Source organism: Schistocerca gregaria, unplaced genomic scaffold (assembly GCF_023897955.1).
Source record: "Schistocerca gregaria isolate iqSchGreg1 unplaced genomic scaffold, iqSchGreg1.2 ptg000634l, whole genome shotgun sequence".
NCBI classification, from domain to species: domain Eukaryota; kingdom Metazoa; phylum Arthropoda; class Insecta; order Orthoptera; family Acrididae; genus Schistocerca; species Schistocerca gregaria.
This window is the reverse complement of record NW_026062020.1, coordinates 130,890-151,625: the sequence shown is the minus strand read 5'-3', so window position 1 is coordinate 151,625 and position 20,736 is coordinate 130,890. Positions and strand designations below refer to the sequence as shown.

Here is a 20,736-nt window from a genome sequence, read left to right as displayed (position 1 = left end):
CCAGGCCATCAAGAGCTGTTGCATAGCGATTTGATTCACGGATCCAGTTATATAGCTGCTTCCGTGTATAGCGATTTCACGACTATGACGTGTGGGGCCTGAAGATGGAATCAATGTAATGCCAAAATTGGTAGTGTATAAGAAGTCCATAAAATAAATTTCTACAATACATACTTCTCTTGGTAAATTATTGCATCAAGCAATATTCATTTAGTTGATTTATTTTTAAAAATGCAAAATTAAACAATAGGAGCTTTCGCTTTTGTTCTATGGTAATAAAAATGCCCATTTACGTTTAGTTTTATCATCAGTAAAGAAGTACATTGTTGCTGGTTGTGGCATTGTTTTAATCAGTCTGTTCTGAAACCTCTTTTAGAGTGCTTTGTTCTGTGTGTAATTTATAATTAATTTTGAGAGATTAACTGGAATGCAATAACGTGGATGAACAGTGCTGTGTCGGACAGATAGCAAGTGAAGTGTGTCACAAAACAGTTTACAGTTCAGTTTCAAAAAACTTGAAAAATGTCAATGACTTTGATGAAGTTAGACAAACTCGTTTATATTTCGAGTAAGTTTTTCTGTAACATCAGTGTGTGAGTATCGTGAGAAGAAATATATTCTGAAGTACAACCACATTTTTGGAAGAAAGTGCTGTGATCCACTTGAAGTTCATAAAAAGCCTATTACTAAAGGTTTGAGGGAAATAAAATTTGAACATTTGTCTTTGTTATGTGAGTGTGAAGCAGATTCCCAAGCGAAACATGATGTGCTTCCTGGAAATTCCCTGTGCCCAAATTGTTACTCAAAAATATTTGTTGTGAATCCAGAACCAGAATCATGCAAACCTTCTTAATGACATTTATAATGACTTCGATGCGAGATGCCTTTAATAGGTTCCACAACGAAACATTGTCTCGAAATTTGGTAGAAAATCCGAAGAAATTCTGGTCGTATGTAAAGTACACAAGCGGCAAGACGCAGTCAATACCTTCGCTGCGCAGTGCCGATGGTACTGTTATCGACGACTGTGCCGCTAAAGCGGAGTTATTGAACACAGTTTTCCGAAATTCCTTCACCAGGGAAGACGAATGGAATATTCCAGAATTTGAAACACGAACATCTGCTAGCATGAGTATCTTGGAAGTAGATACCTTAGGGGTTGCGAAGCAACTCAAATCGCTTGATACGGGCAAGTCTTCAGGTCCAGATTGTATACCGATTAGGTTCCTTTCAGATTACGCTGATACTATAGCTCCCTACTTAGCACTCATATACAACCGCTCGCTCACCGATAGATCTGTACCTACATATTGGAAAATTGCGCAGGTCGCACCAGTGTTCAAGAAGGGTAGTAGGAGTAATCCATTTAACTACAGACCTATATCATTGACGTCGGTTTGCAGTAGGGTTTTGGAGCATATACTGTATTCAAACATTATGAATCACCTCGAAGGGAACGATCTATTGACACGTAATCAGCATGGCTTCAGAAAACATCGCTCTTGTGCAACGCAGCTAGCTCTTTATTCGCACGAAGTAATGGCCGCTATCGACAGGGGATCTCAAGTTGATTCCGTATTTCTAGATTTCCGGAAAGCTTTTGACACCGTTCCTCACAAGCGACTTCTAATCAAGCTGCGGAGCTATGGGGTATCGTCTCAGTTGTGCGACTGGATTCGTGATTTCCTGTCAGGAAGGTCGCAGTTCGTAGTAATAGACGGAAAATCATCGAGTAAAACTGAAGTGATATCAGGTGTTCCCCAGGGAAGCGTCCTGGGACCTCTACTGTTCCTGATCTATATAAATGACCTGGGTGACAATCTGAGCAGTTCTCTTAGGTTGTTCGCAGATGATGCTGTAATTTACCGTCTAGTAAGGTCATCCGAAGACCAGTATCAGCTGCAAAGCGATTTAGAAAAGATTGCTGTATGGTGTGTCAGGTGGCAGTTGACGCTAAATAACGAAAAGTGTGAGATGATCCACATGAGTTCGAAAAGAAATCCGTTGGAATTCGATTACTCGATAAATAGTACAATTCTCAAGGCTGTCAATTCAACTAAGTACCTGGGTGTTAAAATTACGAACAACTTCAGTTGGAAGGACCACATAGATAATATTGTCGGGAAGGCGAGCCAAAGGTTGCGTTTCATTGGCAGGACACTTAGAAGATGCAACAAGTCCACTAAAGAGACAGCTTACACTACACTCGTTCGTCCTCTGTTAGAATATTGCTGCGCGGTGTGGGATCCTTACCAGGTGGGATTGACGGAGGACATCGAGAGGATGCAAAGAAGGGCAGCTCGTTTTGTATTATCGCGTTATAGGGGAGAGAGTGTGGCAGATATGATACACGAGTTGGGATGGAAGTCATTACAGCATAGACGTTTTTCGTCGCGGCGAGAGATTTTTACGAAATTTCAGTCACCAACTCTCTCTTCCGAATGCGAAAATATTTTGTTGAGCCCAACCTACATAGGTAGGAATGATCATCAAAATAAAATAAGAGAAATCAGAGCTCGAACAGAAAGGTTTAGGTGTTCGTTTTTCCCGCTCGCTGTTCGGGAGTGGAATAGTAGAGAGATAGTATGATTGTGGTTCGATGAACCCTCTGCCAAGCACTTAAATGTGAATTGCAGAGTAGTCATGTAGATGTAGATGTAGAGCACTTGCCCGCGAAAGACAAAGATCCTGAGTTCAAGTCTCAGTCCGGCACACGGTTTTAATGTGCCAGGAAGTTTCAAGGTACAACATATTTCAGACAAAATTAGAAAAAGACTTGGAATCATGCTTTAATAATACAGATACCAACATCATTTCTAAAGAAGAACAAAACCTGCCACCAGCATCATCTGACACTGAATATTTGACATTAATGGAGAAATTAAATGTTCAGTGACACCTAAAGAGGAAAAGGTTAAAATTTTAAGTTTGCTCCCTGACTCATGGTCAAGAGAAAAAATTGTTCATGAATTCAACATTTCTCATCATTTGGTTAAACAAACCCAAAAATTTGTGAAAGAGCAAGGCATTCTTCCAGTTTTAGGAAAGAAGAAAGGAGTAGGTATAAGTGAAGAAACAATTAAAAAGATCAGCAGTTTTGTGAAGATGATGAAAACAGTAGAATGTGCCCAGATTGCAAAGATAGGAAAAGAGTTGTTTCAAATGGAGTTAAAGTAACAAAGCAGAAATGAATAGTGCTGTCAAATTTAAAAGAACTTTATGTAGCTTTCAGAAATTCTCATCCTGAATGCAAAATTGGGAGGTAAAAAATTTGTGACCTCCACCCTAAGTGGTGTATTTTGGCTGAATCCTCAGGGACACACTCCGTGCATGTTTGTTTATGTCATCAAAATGTCAAACTGATGATTGCGGATGCAAAACCTCAGTGATCTTTCTACAGAGAGTTACTAGATTTAATGGTCTGTGACACTAACAGTTATGGCTGCATGATGAGTGTGTGTAATAAATACCCTTGTAAGGAAAATGTTATTGAATTGTTTCACGAATATGATGAGGAAATGCCAGACAATATTACTTTCAAACAGTGGGTCACAACTAACAGGGCAGGAATGATAACAGCGGTTAAATCTCAGGAAGAGTACTTGGAATCTTTAATTGGTAACTTCCAAGCCTCAAAAGTCACCACTATGTTTCTAAAATCCAAAGTAAGTTTTCATACAAAATTAAGGAAACATTTGTAAGTGTTCTTGCTCTGTATGAGGCTAGTAATATATGATATCTAACTATAGGAAAAAAATAGACTCCCATAAATCACTCCTTGTTTGTTATTTTTGGGCCTAAAAAGTGGATGTTTGATAATTTGGATACCTAATTTTGGAGGTTATTTTGACTGGTTATTTTTAAATTTAGGGTATTTTGTGTAATAGACAATGTTGTAGAGGACACTTTTCTAAAAAGAACAATGTTGATTGCAATGCTGTAACTTAACCCAGTGCAGAGATATTCATATTTTTGCTAACTACTCTAAACTGAAACATCGTCGCACGCTTACAAACGAAAATGGCCGCCATTCAGTAAAGGTGAAAGGTAATTTAAAAAAAGAAAAAAAACCTGTTTTGATCTTCTCAATTATAGGGTAATCATATATAAAAAAATAAAAATATTTAAAAATAGTCAAGCACCCAACTTAATTTTTATTGGACCACTTCATTTGGATTGACCTCCCAGTGATTTTCCCCTGGCTTGGCACTGCAGAACTGTGGGAACTTATCCACTTACATTTCGCAGGCCCATTTTTGGGCTCCATGTGGGTGATTGTGATTGATCGCTTTTTGCACTTCATGTCTGTGTTGCACACATCTCAGATCACTATTACTGCTACTATTGCAGTCTTGGAAAAGGTCGTTGCCCCTGGAGCACCCTACACATTTTTGTTTCTGATAACGGGCTACTTTGTCCTCCTACGATGTCAAATGGTTTTGTGCCGTTAGTGAGATTCAACACCTTTGCACACACCTTTTCACGCAGCTATAGAAGTGGTGTAAAACACTTTATCGACACATTTAAAACCTATCCCCATAAGCAAATTATGTTAAACAGTGCATCTAATGCTTTCTTTAGCTATCTAGTATTTTACAGGGCCACCCCCATTGAGGGTCACAACCCCTCGCTGCACAATTTTAGACACACTGCACTCATCATCACCGAGGCCTCTTCCTTCCAAAGTGGGTGCCTCAATGTAGGCCCACCAGTTCAAGTACCCCAGTGTGGATCTGTGGAATGATCTCAGCCCTTTTTGGATCCATGTTGTATTTTTTGGCCTCTGCCAACTGACTTTTGCAGTGCCATCAAAACCAACTTCATGTCCACCATCCTAATCAGCAGCCACCTGCTCCTCTGCCCCTGGCAGACCCACTGGCCCCTTGACAACTCTGTCGTCTCCATTCAGCCTTGTCTTGCCACAGTTTTCTGTATCAGCACACACATATATATCAATCAGCTTGTTACCTTACCTGGTAGTGTTGCTGTTGATTGCACACAAACTTCGCCTTCTGCCCCATTGGTCACTGCTTTGGGAAGGGGGATATAGTTGCGCCACCTGATGTTACCATGGAAACTGAGCAGTTGCTACAGTGTTACTGTCTATCACTGTGGCACTATTACTCAGATGACATTGATCCACAGGCGCGTCCTCTGATAGGGTCATGCTGACTCTGGCATATAAGGCAGTCTAAGACTAGGCAAAGAAAGTATTAATGCAAACAGTAACTTCCCAATAGAGTAAAACTACATACCAGGCAGGAAACCAAACCTGAACCTTTACCTTCATTACCAGTTTACCATCGAAGCTATCTAAGTAACTCCATGGGACACTTAGATAGTTGCCAGTGCCTGTCATCTCCTCCTCCTCCTCATAATACTCAGACTAATCAAAACTCTGTCTATATTTTTAGACAAGTACTGTTGTTACAAAGGATATGATAGAAAATGGCTTGGTCACTGCCTGTGGCTATTTTAGTAATGAAACTCTCTGTCTGTTGTGGTGTGTATACTGCAATAGAACTATCACATTATTAGAGGGAAACATTCCACGTTGGAAAAATATATCTAAAAACAAAGATGATATGACTTACCAAACAAAAGCGCTGGCAGGTCGATAGACACACAAACATACACACAAAATTCTAGCTTTCGCAACCAACGGTTGCTTCTTCAGGAAAGAGAGAAGGAGAGGGAAAGCCGAAAGGCTGTGGGTTTTAAGGGAGAGTCATTCCAATCCCGGGAGCGGAAAGACTTACCTTTATATATATATATAAGAACAAAGATGATGTGACTTACCAAACAAAAGTGCTGGCAGGTCGATAGACACACAAACAAACACAAACATACACACAAAATTCGAGCTTTCACAACCGGCGGTTGCTTCGTCAGGAAAGAGGGAAGAAGAGGGAAAGATGAAAGGATGTGGGTTTTAAGGGAGAGGGTAAGGAGTCATTCCAATCCCGGTAGCGGAAAGACTTACCTTACGGGGAAAAAAGGATAGGTATACGCGCGCGCGCCCGCGCACACACACACACACACACACACACACACACACACACACACAAGCAGACATTTGTAAAGACCAAAGGCCAAATGTCTGCTTGTGTGTGTGTGTGTGTGTGTGTGTGTGTGTGTGTGTGTGTGTGTGTGTGCGTGCGCGAGTGTATACCTATCCTTTTTTCCCCTTAAGGTAAGTCTATTCACACCCGGGATTGTTGGAATGACTCCTTACCCTCTCCCTTAAAACCCACATCCTTTCATCTTTCCCTCTCCTTCCCTCTTTCCTGATGAAGCAACCGCTGGTTGTGAAAGCTCGAATTTTGTGTGTTTGTCGACCTGCCAGCGCTTTTGTTTGGTAAGTCACATCATCTTTGTTTTTAGATATATTTTTCCCACGTGGAATGTTTTGTGTCTATTTTATACATCTAATAAATGGGAATAATAGCCTGTTATTTCTTTTATAAGACAACTGCTCTAGTGCCTGCTGTTGTTCATACATTTTACACCCTTTGTTAATAAATTTTCTCACAAATCCAGTTATAATAAGTAACACTAACATAATTGTGCCTAAGGAAGTAATGTGGTGCTATGGTACAGGGTGTGTACAAAGTCCGGGAACACTTTGAATTATTTATTGCACAAGAACCAAACATTGTACAGATATCATACATATGTCATTTTGAAGAGAAACCCTGAAAATTTTGTTTCATGTATACCGCCACAGCATAGTTTGGTAATTTGCCGATGGTCAGCACTAGTCGCAAACATGGCAAGTTAAGGTGTGGAGCTAGCTTTCTGCGTGCTGTAGTTCGAAATATTTCATGAAATGGCCTCCCTGATCATCAGATTTCACTCCCTGTGACTTTTTTTCTTTGCGGACACATTAAAGATCTGGTGTATGTACCGCCTCTACCATGTAATGTAGCAGAGCTCCAGGAGAGAATACGGGAACCGGCTGCCACAGTCGACAATGCCATGCTGGGACGGGTATGGCAAGAATTCGATTACTGTATTGATGTCTCCCGGGTCATTCATTGTTCGCATATCGAATGTTTGTAAAAAAAAAAAACTTTCAGAATTTCTCTTCAAACAGTAATATATATGACGTCTGTACAGTGTTTAGTTCTTGTGCAATAAATAATTCTAAGTGTTTCCGGACTTTATTTACACCCTGTAGAAGTAGAGATTTGTTAAAATAACTATGTAATTGACAGATGGTAGGCGTGGAAGGTGTTGGTGTTGTCAGCTGGTATGAAGTGTGCCATGTGCTTGTGCATTTAATAGCTGCTGACACACTATATGTAGATTGTTACTGTCAAATTTTTCTCTTGGGGAGGCAGCAGTGGTAGTAACAATAGTGCTAGTGTTAGTTTACATTTACATAAAAAATACTCTGCAAACCATTGCAAAGTATCTGTCAGAGGATACTTACCATTGTAACAGATATCAGGGTTTCTTTCCATTCCATTCACATCTGGAGCACTGAAAGAATGGCTATTTCAGTGTCTGGATTTAGTCTAATTCCGTCTTTCCAGTCCCTACAAAAGCGATTAATTGGGGCCTCTAATATATTCCTAGGTTCCTCATTTAATATTAGTTCTTGAAACTTTGGAAGTGTGCTTTTGTATGATAGTTGATATCTGTCGTCTAGCCCTGCCTGTTTAGGTTTATCCACATTTCAGGGCTATTTCCCACTGGCCAAACAAAACCTGTGACAATTTGTGCTGCCCTTCTCTGTGTATACTGTATTCAGTATTTTTTGCTAATCCTATTTTGTATGGTCCCACTCAGGTGAGCAGTATTGCAGGGCAAGTCACATTAGTATTTTGTAAGCCTCCTTTGTAGACTGATTCCATTTTCCCAGTATGAACTGAAGTTTGCCATGTACCACTCAGCCTGCATAACCATATAATTTCTTACTCCCACAAATTGCTATACCAGGTATTTATATGAGTTGACTGTTACCAGTTGTGAATTATTTATATTGCAGCACTGTGACACTACTTTTACATATTGTGAAGTAGATGATACTTCTGAATATTTAAAGCAAGTTGCTAGCCTTTGCACCACTTTGAAAGCTTATCAAGATGATGATGTCGTTATGCAAGGACAGGTTTCATGCAGCTCTCGACGCTAGTCTACTCTTTGTGTGGAATTACTGCAACATATATCTATTTGAACAGGTTTGTTGCAGTCAAGCCGGGTCTGCCTCTACAGTTTTTATTCCCCCCACCCTACACACACACACACACACACACACACACACACACACACACACACACACACAAAATCGTTCCATTAAGAAACTGGCAGTTCCTTGATGCCTCAGGATGTGTCATATCAACTGACCCTTTCTTTTAGTCAAGTTGTATTATAAATTTCTTTTCTACCTAATTCTGTTCAGTACTTCATCATTACCTATCCCATATGATCTGTAGCATTCCTCCGTAGCACCACATTTCAAAACCTTCTGTTAGCATCTTTTTCAAAGTGTTTATCATCCAAATTTCACTCCAACACAAGCCCACATGCCAGACAAATATATTAAGAAAAGATATCTTGACATTAAATTTTGTTTTTTTTTTTAAGTTATTAAATTTTTCATTTTCAGATATACTTTCCGTGATTTTGCCAGTGTGCATTTTATGTGCCCAAATAGCAAAACTGGTCTACTACTTTTAGTGTTCATTTTTCTAATGCCTTCAGCATCACCTGATTTAATTCATTTAAATTCCATTATACTTGTTTTACTTTTGTTGATGTTTGTCTTATAACTGGTGATGGGGGGAAATCATTTTATTTTATGACCTGCTTCATTATTAACTTCTGATATTCTCATTTTAAATGTATCAGGTACTTAACATGTACTTATTGGAAAAATAGAAACATTTATGTTAAACCTACAAAATGTAATCAACTCTGCAACCATACACTTGAAAGTTTTTCAAAAGAAAACATTGTTACAGCTTCATAGTTTTATTCTGAGATGTGATTCTTACAATCTGTCAGCACTTCACTGTAGATTGAAAACAGTTGCCACGAATCTATGTTTGAGCACTGCAGAGAAATTGTCTTTAGCACAACACCAGAAATTTGACATGTCTACATTTCCTGTTGGCGTGGAAAGTATTTGTATCCCTTCATAATTTCTTTGTACCTGAGGAAGTATATACAGGGTGTCTCAGCTATCTTGTCTACCCAAAATATCTCTGGAACAACAAGAGCTATTGGAAAACGACTTTCTACGGTATCAATGTAGGGCTGGGGCACATGAATGTACACATATGGAAACAATCTAAAATGAAAGCATATACGTTTTTTAACATAAACTTATGTTTTTTTAAATGCACCTCCTATATTTTTTTTTTTTTTCAGCAATCCATAGCATGACAAAGCATATACACAATGGCGTTTATTGAGTCGCAATATTCCCATTACATCCCGAGATATTGAGACGCGAAGTTGACGCTTGAAACACCCGACATGTGCTGCTACCGCACGTCCTGAGACTCAGGCATCAACCCTATGCTGCCCATAATCGCGATGTGATTGACATGTTTAATCACACCTCCATACTTATCAAGAGGTCCGAAACAACGGTAAAACATTTAGTCCACTTCCTTGTTTCACTAAAACCATAAACATGAATTTTACTATTACGAGTGAATTATTAACTGTCACTTGAGCTAGATTCACAGTAAAGTAAAGTTTTAACGTTGAACGGCATTACTTTTTTAGTAACGGATTAACGGTAAGCGAAGTTAACTTTGTGACTAACGTTGCGGTACACAGATATGGGATAAATACCTGCTGGAATGTACGACGTTAATGAAGAATGGCAGCAGACCATATTATTCGTTTCAGACCTCTTGATAAGTGTGGAAGTGTGATTACGCACGTCAATCACATCGCGATTACAGGCAGCACGGGGTTCACGCCTGAGCCTCAGGACGTGTGCTAGCAGTGCATGTCGGGTGTTTCAAGTGTCAACTTCGCGTCTCAATATCTCGGGATGTAATGGGAATATTGCGATACAATAAACGCCATTGCGTATGTGCTTTGTCATGCTATGGATTGCTGAAGAAAAAATATAGGAGGTCCATTTAAAAAAAAAAAACATAAGTTTGTGTTAAAAAACACATATGCTTTCGTTTTAGAATGTTTCCAAATATGTACATTCATGGGCCCCAGCCCTACATTGATACCGGTGAAAGTCGTTTTCCAATAGCTGTTATTGTTCCAGAGATGGTTTGGGTGGACAAGATAGCTGGGACACCCTGTATAACAGAATCTTTGTGTGTCAGCATTAATAGAGTTCATCATTATGTCAAGCTGTGCTCACAGATGAGCATGGATATATGTTCATAAGAGTTGTTAGTGTAGTTTGAAGGTACAACACAATGTGTTTCAGGGTTTTTTTGTTTGTGAAGCATATGTCTCTTTGTTTTTCTAAAAAAGCTTGCTAATTTCATCACCAAAAGTTCCTTTTCCTACAATAATGAAACTGTTTAGGGTGGAATAGAAGTAATTCTTTTGTCTGTCAATATCACATTTGCCAATATTTTTGTACAATAAACTGTACAAAAAAATGTCATGTTTTGGAGAGGACTTTAATGCAGAGCATGTGTATTTTTGTAATCTGCAGGTATAAATAAGAAATACATCACTTGAGCTTCAGAAGTATGTAAGTCACATGGCACCTTTTCGATTTTGCTTCTATAAATTGGTCACAACACAGGATATGTGACTTCTACCGTTAATGGATTGAATGATTGGTAGAACATTCTGTGTTAAGATTTAGTGTCATGTATCTGTGTCACTTCAAAGTGTAGTGCAGCATTCAATAAAAAGTTACTTGGTCTGCCATAATAATGTGGAAGTCCTCTTTATTGCTTATCCATCAGTGAACATGTTTATGTATGTTACACTTAATCCTCTTTGCAGGTTTTGGAGTACACTGGACGGGGTAAAAGCATAATTGACGTGGGCTTGGCCCAAGCCAGAGCTCCACTGACTACAACAAATCACTATTTTGAAATTGAAATTATAGATCCCGGAGAAAATTGCTATATAGCGATTGGATTGACCAGGAGGGTATGGCCATAATTTTCATGGAGCTTTCATTGTTTCAAACATTTTTATGAGTTACAGGCTTGAAAAAGGAACTAATTTAACTCTAGATGTATAGTTCTGTAGTATTTTAATTCGAGTGATGCTTTGTCCTTTGACAGAAGTATTTTGTTCTTTGGTACAGTTTTCTGTCATATTATGTGTTTAACTGGTTGCGCTTACCAGTAACAGTTTGCAAGGAAATCTATTGAGATCCATTTCTTTAATCTGTTCTTAAAGTTTTGTGTGGGTAATGTCACTGTTCACAGAAACTAGTCGCCTTGTGAGCCTGGGAATTGATGTTTGGTTGTTGTGAATCTGATACTTGAGTTATACTCCTGCATGTTATTAACCCTTTCAGACCATAAAGTTTATCCACTAATATTTTGCTGACAAGAAATGTCAGGTGCATCCAAACTCACTGTGCACATTTGTGTATGTTTCTTTTAGCCATGCTCCAGCAGCTGCTGCTCTCTTGTGAGCAGTCTGTGAACCACATAGTAAAGTGGTGTTCTGGTGTTGTCTCTCGGTGGGAAGCCATTACCCGTTGACTTTATTGCTATAATAGTCACGTTGTGGTTTTTTTAAATGAATGTTTTGTGGTTTCTTTCTTTTGGAAACATTAGACATTCTTTCAATGGAAGTTTCAGCAATTTCATTCAGTTTATATTTGTGTTATGTATCAAGTAAGTTTAATGTACACATTAAAGGTCCTTAATGGTGTATATTAGGAAATGTAACCTTAGCTAACACTTGGTGTAAGAATCATGAAAGAAGGTTGTATACATGGAAGAACCCTGGAGATACTAAAAAGTATCAGATAGATTATATAATGGTAAGACAGAGATTTAGGAACCAGGTTTTACATTGTAAGACATTTCCAGGGGCAGATGTGGACTCTGACCACAATATATTGGTTATGAATTGTAGATTAAAACTGAAGAAACTGCAAAAAGGTGGCAATTTAAGGAGATGGGACCTGGATAAACTGAAAGAACCAGAGGTTGTACAGAGTTTCAGGGAGAGCATAAGGGAACAATTCACAGGAATGGGGGAAAGAAATACAGTAGAAGAAGAATGGGTAGCTTTGAGGGATGAAGTAGTGAAGGCAGCAGAGGATCAAGTAGGTAAAAATACGAGGGCTAGCAGAAATCCTTGGGTAACAGAAGAAATATTGAATTTAATTGATGAAAGGCGAAAATATAAAAATGCAGTGAATGAAGCAGGCAAAAAGGAATACGAACGTCTCAAAAATGAGATCGACAGGAAGTGCAAAATAGCTAAGCAGGGATGGCTGGAGGACAAATGTAAGGATGTAGAGGCTTATCTCACTAGGGGTAAGATAGATACTGCCTACAGGAAAATTAAAGAGACCTTTGGAGAGAAGAGAACCTTTGTATGAACACCAGGAGCTCAGATGGAAACCCAGTTCTAAACAAAGAAGGGAAAGCAGAAAGGGGGAAGGAGTATATAGAGGGTCTATACAAGGGCGATGTACTTGAGGACAATATTATGAAAATGGAAGAGGATGTAGATGAAGACGAAATGGGAGATACAATACTGTGTGAAGAGTTTGACAGAGCACTGAAAGACCTGAGCTGAAACAAGGCGCCTGGAGTAGACAACATTCCATTAGAACTACTGACGGCCTTGGGAGAGCCAGTCCTGGCAAAACTCTACCATCTGGTGAGCAAGATGTATGAAACAGGTAAAATACCCTCAGACTTAAAGAAGAATATAATAATTCCAATCCCAAAGAAATCAGGTGTTGACAGATGTGAAAATTACCGAACAATCAGTTTAATAAGCCGCAGCTGCAAAATACTAACACGAATTCTTTACAGACGAATAGAAAAACTAGTAGAAGCCGACCTCGGGGAGGATCAGTTTGGATTCCGTAGAAACACTGGAACACGTGAGGCAATACTGACCTTACGACTTATCTTAGAAGAAAGATTAAGGAAAGGCAAATTTACGTTTCTAGCATTTGTAGATTTAGAGAAAGCTTTTGACAATGTTGACTGGAATACTCTTTTTGAAATTCTAAAGGTGGCAGGGGTAAAATACAGGGAGCAAAAGGCTATTTACAATATGTACAGAAACCAGATGGCAGTTATAAGGGTCGAGGGACATGAAAGGGAAGCAATGGTTGGGAAGGGAGGAAGACAGGGTTGTAGCCTCTCCCCGATGTTATTCAATCGGTATATTGAGCAAGCAGTAAAGGAAACAAAAGAAGAATTCAGAGTAGGTATTAAAATCCACGGAGAATAAATAAAAACTTTGAGGTTTGCCGATGACATTGTAATTCTGTCAGAGACAGCAAAGGACCAGGAAGAGCAGCCGAACGGAATGGATAGTGTCTTGAAAGGAGGATATAAGATGAACATCTACAAAAGCAAAATGAGGATAATGGAATGTAGTCGAATTAAGTCGGGTGATGCTGAGGGAATTAGATTAGGAAATGAGACACTTAAAGTAGTAAAGGAGTTTTGCTATTTGGGCAGAAAATAACTGATGATGGTCGAAGTAGAGAGGATATAAAAAGTAGTCTGGCAATGGCAAGGAAAGTGTTTCTGAAGAAGAGAAATTTGTTAACATCGGGTATAGACTTAAGAGTCAGGAACTAGTTTCTGAAAGTATATGTATGGAGTGTAGCCATGTATGGAAGTGAAACATGGACGATAAATAGTTTGAACAAGAAGAGAATAGAAGCTTTCGAAATGTGGTGCTACAGAAGAATGCTGAAGATTAGTTGGGTAGATCACATAACTAATGAGGAAATATTGAATAGGATTGGGGAGAAGAGAAGTTTGTGGCACAACTTGACCAGAAGAAGGGATCGGTTGGTAGGACCTGTTCTGAGGCATAAAGGGATTACCTATTTAGTATTGGAGGGCAGTGTGGAGTGTAAAAATCGTAGAGGGAGACCAAGAGATGAATACACTAAGCAGAGTCAGAAGGATGTAGGTTGTAGTAGGTACTGGGAGATGAAGAAGCTTGCACAGGATAGAGTAGCATGGAGAGCTGCATCAGACCAGTCTCACGACTGAAGACCACAACAACAACAACAACAACAACCTAAAATGTGCCTCAGCTGTATTTGCATGGCTATGGTAGTTATATGTGGTATTTTTTTTTTTTTTTTTTCAATAATTTCAGTACCAGCGGCAAGGCGGAGAATAACTGACCTGTACGTATGATTTTATTTTATATTGCTTGGTTTTGACTTACAAATATAGATAAGGAATATCTTTCTGTGGAGAAAGATTGAGACTTGATTATGGACATAATTGAAAATGGTGACGTTTCTGACATTAGTTTCAGTGGAGATAAGGATGACAGTGTACCACTTATTGAAAGGCAAGCTCCACAAATAGTGAAACGTGTTGGAGCAGATAAAGTGGGCATGAGTGATGTGTGTAGAGGTGATGGACGCTGAAATGAATTTTTCTATACTATGAAAACAACCCAGAAGTGAATAGCCTGTGTGACATGATGTTGGTGACACCTAAAGAATCCATAAAATGGAAATGCAAGCCTCTAAGTACCATGGCAGAAACATACAAAGCTAAAAATTTTGAAGAATCTGTCATGTGTTCTCCAATAAAATACTTCAAAAGATGTTTTTTTTTTCACTAGCGTGGCAACACATACTAATATTTACACGTTACAAGGCAAATCCTCATTCAAGCACACAACCCCTCAAGAACTACAGGTGTTATTTGGTTTGCATATATTGACTGCCACTTTGAAATCTCCCAGATTACGAATGTATTGGGATACAAGCCCAAAGGTAAATGTGTGTTGGGAAAACGTGTCATGAGACAGATTTGTAGAATTACGATCAAATTTACACTTGGTGAACAATCTAAAGAAGCCACCTGTAAATAAAGATAAATTTTACAAAGTCAGGCCAGTTTACACAGCCATTCGAAAACGCTGTTGTAAACTTACTATAGAAGAGAATGTTTATGTGGATAAAGGAAGTATTCCTTTCACTAGGAAGTTTTCTGCAAAGCAGTATGTCAAGGGGAAACCAAGTCCATGGGGAATCAAAGTCTTCATGCTGTGTGTTCTGAAATCTCAAGGCATCAATGCAGCAGGCACTGTCCGTCAAAACAGATTTGGAAAGAACTTGTCTTTTTCAGATGATAAAACAATAATGAAACAAATCAGAGGTTACTGTGAAGAAATCACTAGTGCTGCTGACATTACCATGTGTAAATGGTTAGACAAAAGGCCAGTTATATTGTGTTCAAACTTTGTTGGTAAAGGCTCAGTGGATGAAGTTAAGCATTGCGACAAAAAGCACCATAAATATGTGAAAGTATAAAGACCTAAAATAGTGAGAAGATATAATCATGCAATGGGTGGTGTGGATCTATTTGATCAATTGATAAGGTACTGCAAAGTTTTCACCAGATCTCGAAAATGGTCTTTGCGTATGATTTGTCATGCTGTTGACTGTGCCATCGTGCAGAGTTGGTTGGAATACAGATGATATGCAGACAACCTGTTTATCCCAGAGAGGAAGCAAATGGGCCTTCTTTCCTTTCTTATCAGGGTAGCAGATGGATTGATACTGTGCCAGAAGAAAGTGACTAAAGAAGAGGGGGTGTCTGTCTGATGAAGGGCTAGGTCAGACATGAGAGTCATACCAAGAAAAAGAGGAGAATTATGACCAGCTACAGAGATACAGTTTGATTCCATTGACCATTTGCCTTTGCATGATGTAGGAACTCCAAGTAGCTGCAAATTTCCAAAATGTAAAGGGCGTTCTAGAATTCAGTGCAGAAAATGTAAAGTACGTTTGTGTCTCCAAAAGGACAGAAATTGTTTTTTGCAGTTTCATACTAAACATTAAAATCAGTGTATTGACCATTGTTGTTTAAGTAAGAACTGTAATTTGGAATTATTTTTATTATTTCTTCTATTTTAAAGTGAAATAAAGAGTGGCGTACTTGATCCATTCTGTTAACCTTCTTAATGTATGACATGAAGCTTGAGACCTGATGAACACAATTGTGTTCATTAAATATCTAGAAAACTAGAGATCATATGAAATTTTCTCTTAGAAAAATGTTGTCAGGAGACTCACCTGAATGTGAAAATCATGTCAGACTTATTTTATAAGTGAATAAAAAATCACGTCTGAAAGGGTTAATAAAACCTTAAATAGACTGACAAACTGTCCTTAAGTTTATGATCCACGAAATAATTAGTTTCATATGGTTCAGATTTCTGACCATTTGTATATCTTTTTTCTTGCTTTTTAGTACAACAATATTGCTATTAACACAGCACTCACAGTGAGTTAGCTTCCACACAAAAAGTTGAGTGCTGATATCGATATTGCACTCATGGACTTCATAACACCACCAGAAAAAGATTGTAACTAAATTTAAAAGTAAAATTTAGTATTAAGATTATTATAGATGTGTCAAATAACTTATGTCACATGAACACCACTTCCAATAATAAATTACTCTTCCTTAGTACACCAATGACATAAGACATCGATATTTTATGTGTGCAACAATATCACATTAGTCTAACAGAACAAGTTACCATTATAGGCATTGTACAGTTTGTGCAATCTGAATTATTTCACTTACTAAGCTTTAATTGATGGATGGGCAATAGATTCCCCATCATCACCTATATCAGTAGACATGTGTATGGGGAAATTTGAAAAAAAGCTTCTTATATTTGAATTTCTGTTAAAACGTATTATGTAGTGTCACAGGTGTGGTGTGTGTGTGTGTGGGGGGGGGGGGGGGGGGGGGGAATGAACACCAAGCTTTCTCAAAAAGATGAATAAATAACATTCAGTTCAATGTGGATATAGATACAATCAATAATTTCCTGGATATTCACACAGGGTATTACTAATTCAAAACCTACTTTTTCTGTCTCGTGTATACTACCTTTCTCAGAGCATCCATTCTGGAGTGAAAATGCCAGATTTCTCTTCATGATCCAGCATATCTTTGAGGTCAAAATTTGTGAGAAAATTTTTTGTCAGGAGGTGCATATTGCAAAGAGATTAGTCCAAAACTTATAATTGAATATTCTAAATTAGTTACCTAAAAGTATCAGTAAATAACTTCAAACTATTGACTGATTATTCTTTAGGGGCTCTTCAAATCTCACGATGTGTTCTCAAGTTTCAGCCATGTGGCTCCAAGATGTTGTATGTTATGCAGAAACACTGTGTGACCACAGTAGGCACAGAAGCTGGCATTTGAATATTAATTTTATCTTTTTTTCTATTAAATTTTGGAATCAGTTAATTCATTTGAACAAGGCCTGTGCTTGGTTCGCATTGGGAAGAACCTGGTTTTATGAGGACAGATACAGCGCTGATTGTCCTGTACAGGCATGTGCTGGTACTAGCCACTAAACAGGAATGACCACATATGCGTACAATACATAGAATGGGTAAGATATCTACATCTACATCTGCATCTGCATCTACATCTACATTTATACTCCTCAAGCCACCCAATGGTGTGTGGCGGAGGGCACTTTACGTGCCACTGTCATTACCTCCCTTTTCTGTTCCAGTCACGTATGGTTCGCGGGAAGAACGACTGAAAGCCTCTGTGTGCACTCGAATCTCTCTAATTTTACATTCGTGATCTCCTCGGGAGGTATAAGTAGGGGGAAGCAATATATTCGATACCTCATCCAGAAACGCACCCTCTCAAAACCTGGTGAGCAAGCTACACTGCGATGCAGAGCGCCTCTCTTGCAGAGTCTGCCACTTGAGTTTGCTAAACATCTCTGTAATGCTATCACGGTTACCAAATAACCCTGTGACAAAACGCGCAGCTCTTCTTTGGATTTTCTCTATCTCCTCTGTCAACCCGACCTGGTACGGATCCCACAATGATGAGCAATAGGTCGAACGAGTGTTTTGTAAGCCACCTCCTTTGTTGATGGACTACATTTTCTAAGGACTCTCCCAATGAATCTCAACCTGGCCCCCGCCTTACCAACAATTAATTTTATATGATCATTCCACTTCAAATCGTTTGGCACGCATACTCCCAGATATTTTACAGAAGTAATTGCTACCAGTGTTTGTTCCGCTATCATATAATCATGCAATAAAGGATCCTTCTTTCCATGTATTCGCAATACATTACATTTGTCTATGTTAAGGGTCAGTTGCCACTCCCTGCACCAAGTGCCTATCCACTGCAGATCTTCCTGCATTTCGCTACAATTTTCTAATGCTGCAACTTCTCTGTATACTACAGCATCATCCACGAAAAGCCGCATGGAACTTCCGACACTATCTACTAGGTCATTTATATATGTTGTGAAAAGCAATGGTCCCATAACACTCCCCTGTGGCATGCCAGAGGTTACTTTAATGTCTGTAGACGGCGACAGTGCGGAACTGTATCGAACGCCTTCCGGAAGTCAAGGAAAATAGCATCTACCTGGGGGCCTGTATCTAATATTTTCTGGGTCTCATGAACAAATAAAGCGAGTTGGGTCTCACACGAACCCTGTTTCCAGAATCCATGTTGATTCCTACAGAGTAGATTCTGGGTTTCCAAAAACGACATGATACGTGAGCAAAAAACATGTTCTAAATTTCTACAACAGATCGACGTCAGAGATATAGGTTTATAGTTTTGCACATCTGCTCTGCTCGACGACCCTTCTTGAAGATTGGAACTACCTATGCTCTTTTCCAATCATTTGGAACCTTCCATTCCCCTAGACACTTGCGGCAAACGGCTGTTAGAAGGGGGGCAAGTTCTTTCGAGTACTCTGTGTAGAATCGAATTGGTATCCCGTCAGGTCCAGTGGACTTTCCTCTGTTGAGTGATTCCAGTTGCTTTTCTATTCCCTGGACACTTATTTCGATGTCAGCCATTTTTTTCGTTTGTGCGAGGATTTAGAGAAGGAACTGCAGTGCGGTCTTCCTCTGGACACCTTTGGAAAAAGGTGTTTAGTATTTCAGCTTTACGTGTGTCATCCTCGGTTTCAGTGCCATCATCATCCCGGAGTGTCTAGATTTGCTGTTTCGAGCAACTTACTGGTTTAACATAAGACCAGAACTTCCTAGGATTATCTGTCTAGTCGGTACATAGAATTTTACTTTCGAATTCACTGAACGCTTCACGCATAGCCCTCCTAACGCTAACTTTGACATCATTTAGCTTCTGTTTGTCTAAGAGGTTCTGGCTGCGTTTACATTTGCAGTGAAGCTCTCTTTGCTTTCGCAGTAATTTCATAACTTTGTTGTTGAACCACGGTGGGTTTTTCCTGTCTCTCACAGGTTTACTCGGCACGTACCTGTCTAAAACGCATTTTATGATTGCCTTGAACTTTTTCCATAAACACTCAACATTGTCAGTGTCAGAAGAGAAATTTTCGTTTTGATCTGTTAGGTAGTCTGAAATCTGTCTTCCATTACTCTTGCTAAACAGATAAACCTTCCTCCCTTTTTTTATATTCCTATTAACTTCCATATTCAGGGATGCTGCAGCGGCCTTATGATCACTGATTCCCTGTTCTGCACTTACAGAGTCGAAAAGTTAGGGTCTATTTGTTATCAGTAGGTCCAAGATGTTATCTCCACAAGTTGGTTCTCTGTTTAATTGCTCGAGGTAATTTTCGGATAGTGCACTCAGTATAATGTCACTCGATGCTCTGTCCCTACCAACAACATCTGAGTGTCCCAATCTATATCTGCTAAATTGAAATCTCCACCTAAGACTATAACATGCTGAGAAAATTTATGTGAAATGTATTCCCAATTTACTCTCAGTTGTTCTGCCACTAATGCTGCTGAGTCGGGAGGTCGGTGAAAGGAGCCAACTATTAACCTAGCTCGGTTGCATGCAATTTATCCTTTCTAAACACCGTCTGTGCCTTTGTAAAAATTTCGGCAGAATTTATCTCTGGCTTCAGCCAGCTTTCTGTACCTATAACGATTTCAGCTTCGGTGCTTTCTACAAGCGCTTGAAGTTCCTGTACTTTACCAATACAGCTTCGACAATTTACAATTACAATACCGATTGCTGTTTGGCCCCCGCATGTCCTGACTTTGCCCTGCTCTCTTTGAGGCTGCTGCCCTTTCTGTACTTGCCCGAAGCCATCTAACCTAAAAAACAGCCCAGTCCACACCATACAACCCCTGCTACCCGTGTAGCTGCTTGCTGTGTGTAGTGGACTCCTGACCTATCCAGAGGAACCCGAAACCCCACCACCCTATGGCGCAAGTTGAGGAATCTGCACCCTACACAGTCGCTGAACCGTCTCAGCCTCTGATTCAGACCCTCCACTCGGCTTTGTACCAAAGGTCCGCAGTCAGTCCTGTCGACGATGGTGCAGATGGTGAGCTCTGCTTTCATCCCGCTAGCGAGACTGGCAGTCTTCACCAAATCAGTTAGCCACCGGAAGCCAGAGAGGATTTCCTCCGATCCATAGCAACACACATCATTGGTGCCGACATGAGCAACCACCTGCAGATGGGTGCACCCTGTACCCTTCATGGCCTCCGGAAGGACCCTTTCCACATCTGGAATGACTCCCCCCGGTATGCACACGGAGTGCACATTGGTTTCCTTCCCCTCTCTTGCTGCCATATCCATAAGGTGG

The 20,736-nt window shown here is 39.5% G+C and overlaps 1 protein-coding gene across 3 annotated transcripts in view; it reads left to right on the top strand.

The window, feature by feature from the left end:
* Window positions 1–20,736, top strand: part of LOC126317526 (SPRY domain-containing protein 3-like) — a 183,825-nt gene that overhangs the window by 74,094 nt on the left and 88,995 nt on the right. For all 3 annotated transcript variants that reach the window (XM_049993198.1, XM_049993200.1, XM_049993199.1), the window contains exon 4: window positions 10,948–11,097. In XM_049993198.1, the coding sequence (XP_049849155.1) occupies window positions 10,948–11,097 (150 nt within the window). The remainder of the gene's footprint in view (window positions 1–10,947; window positions 11,098–20,736) is intronic.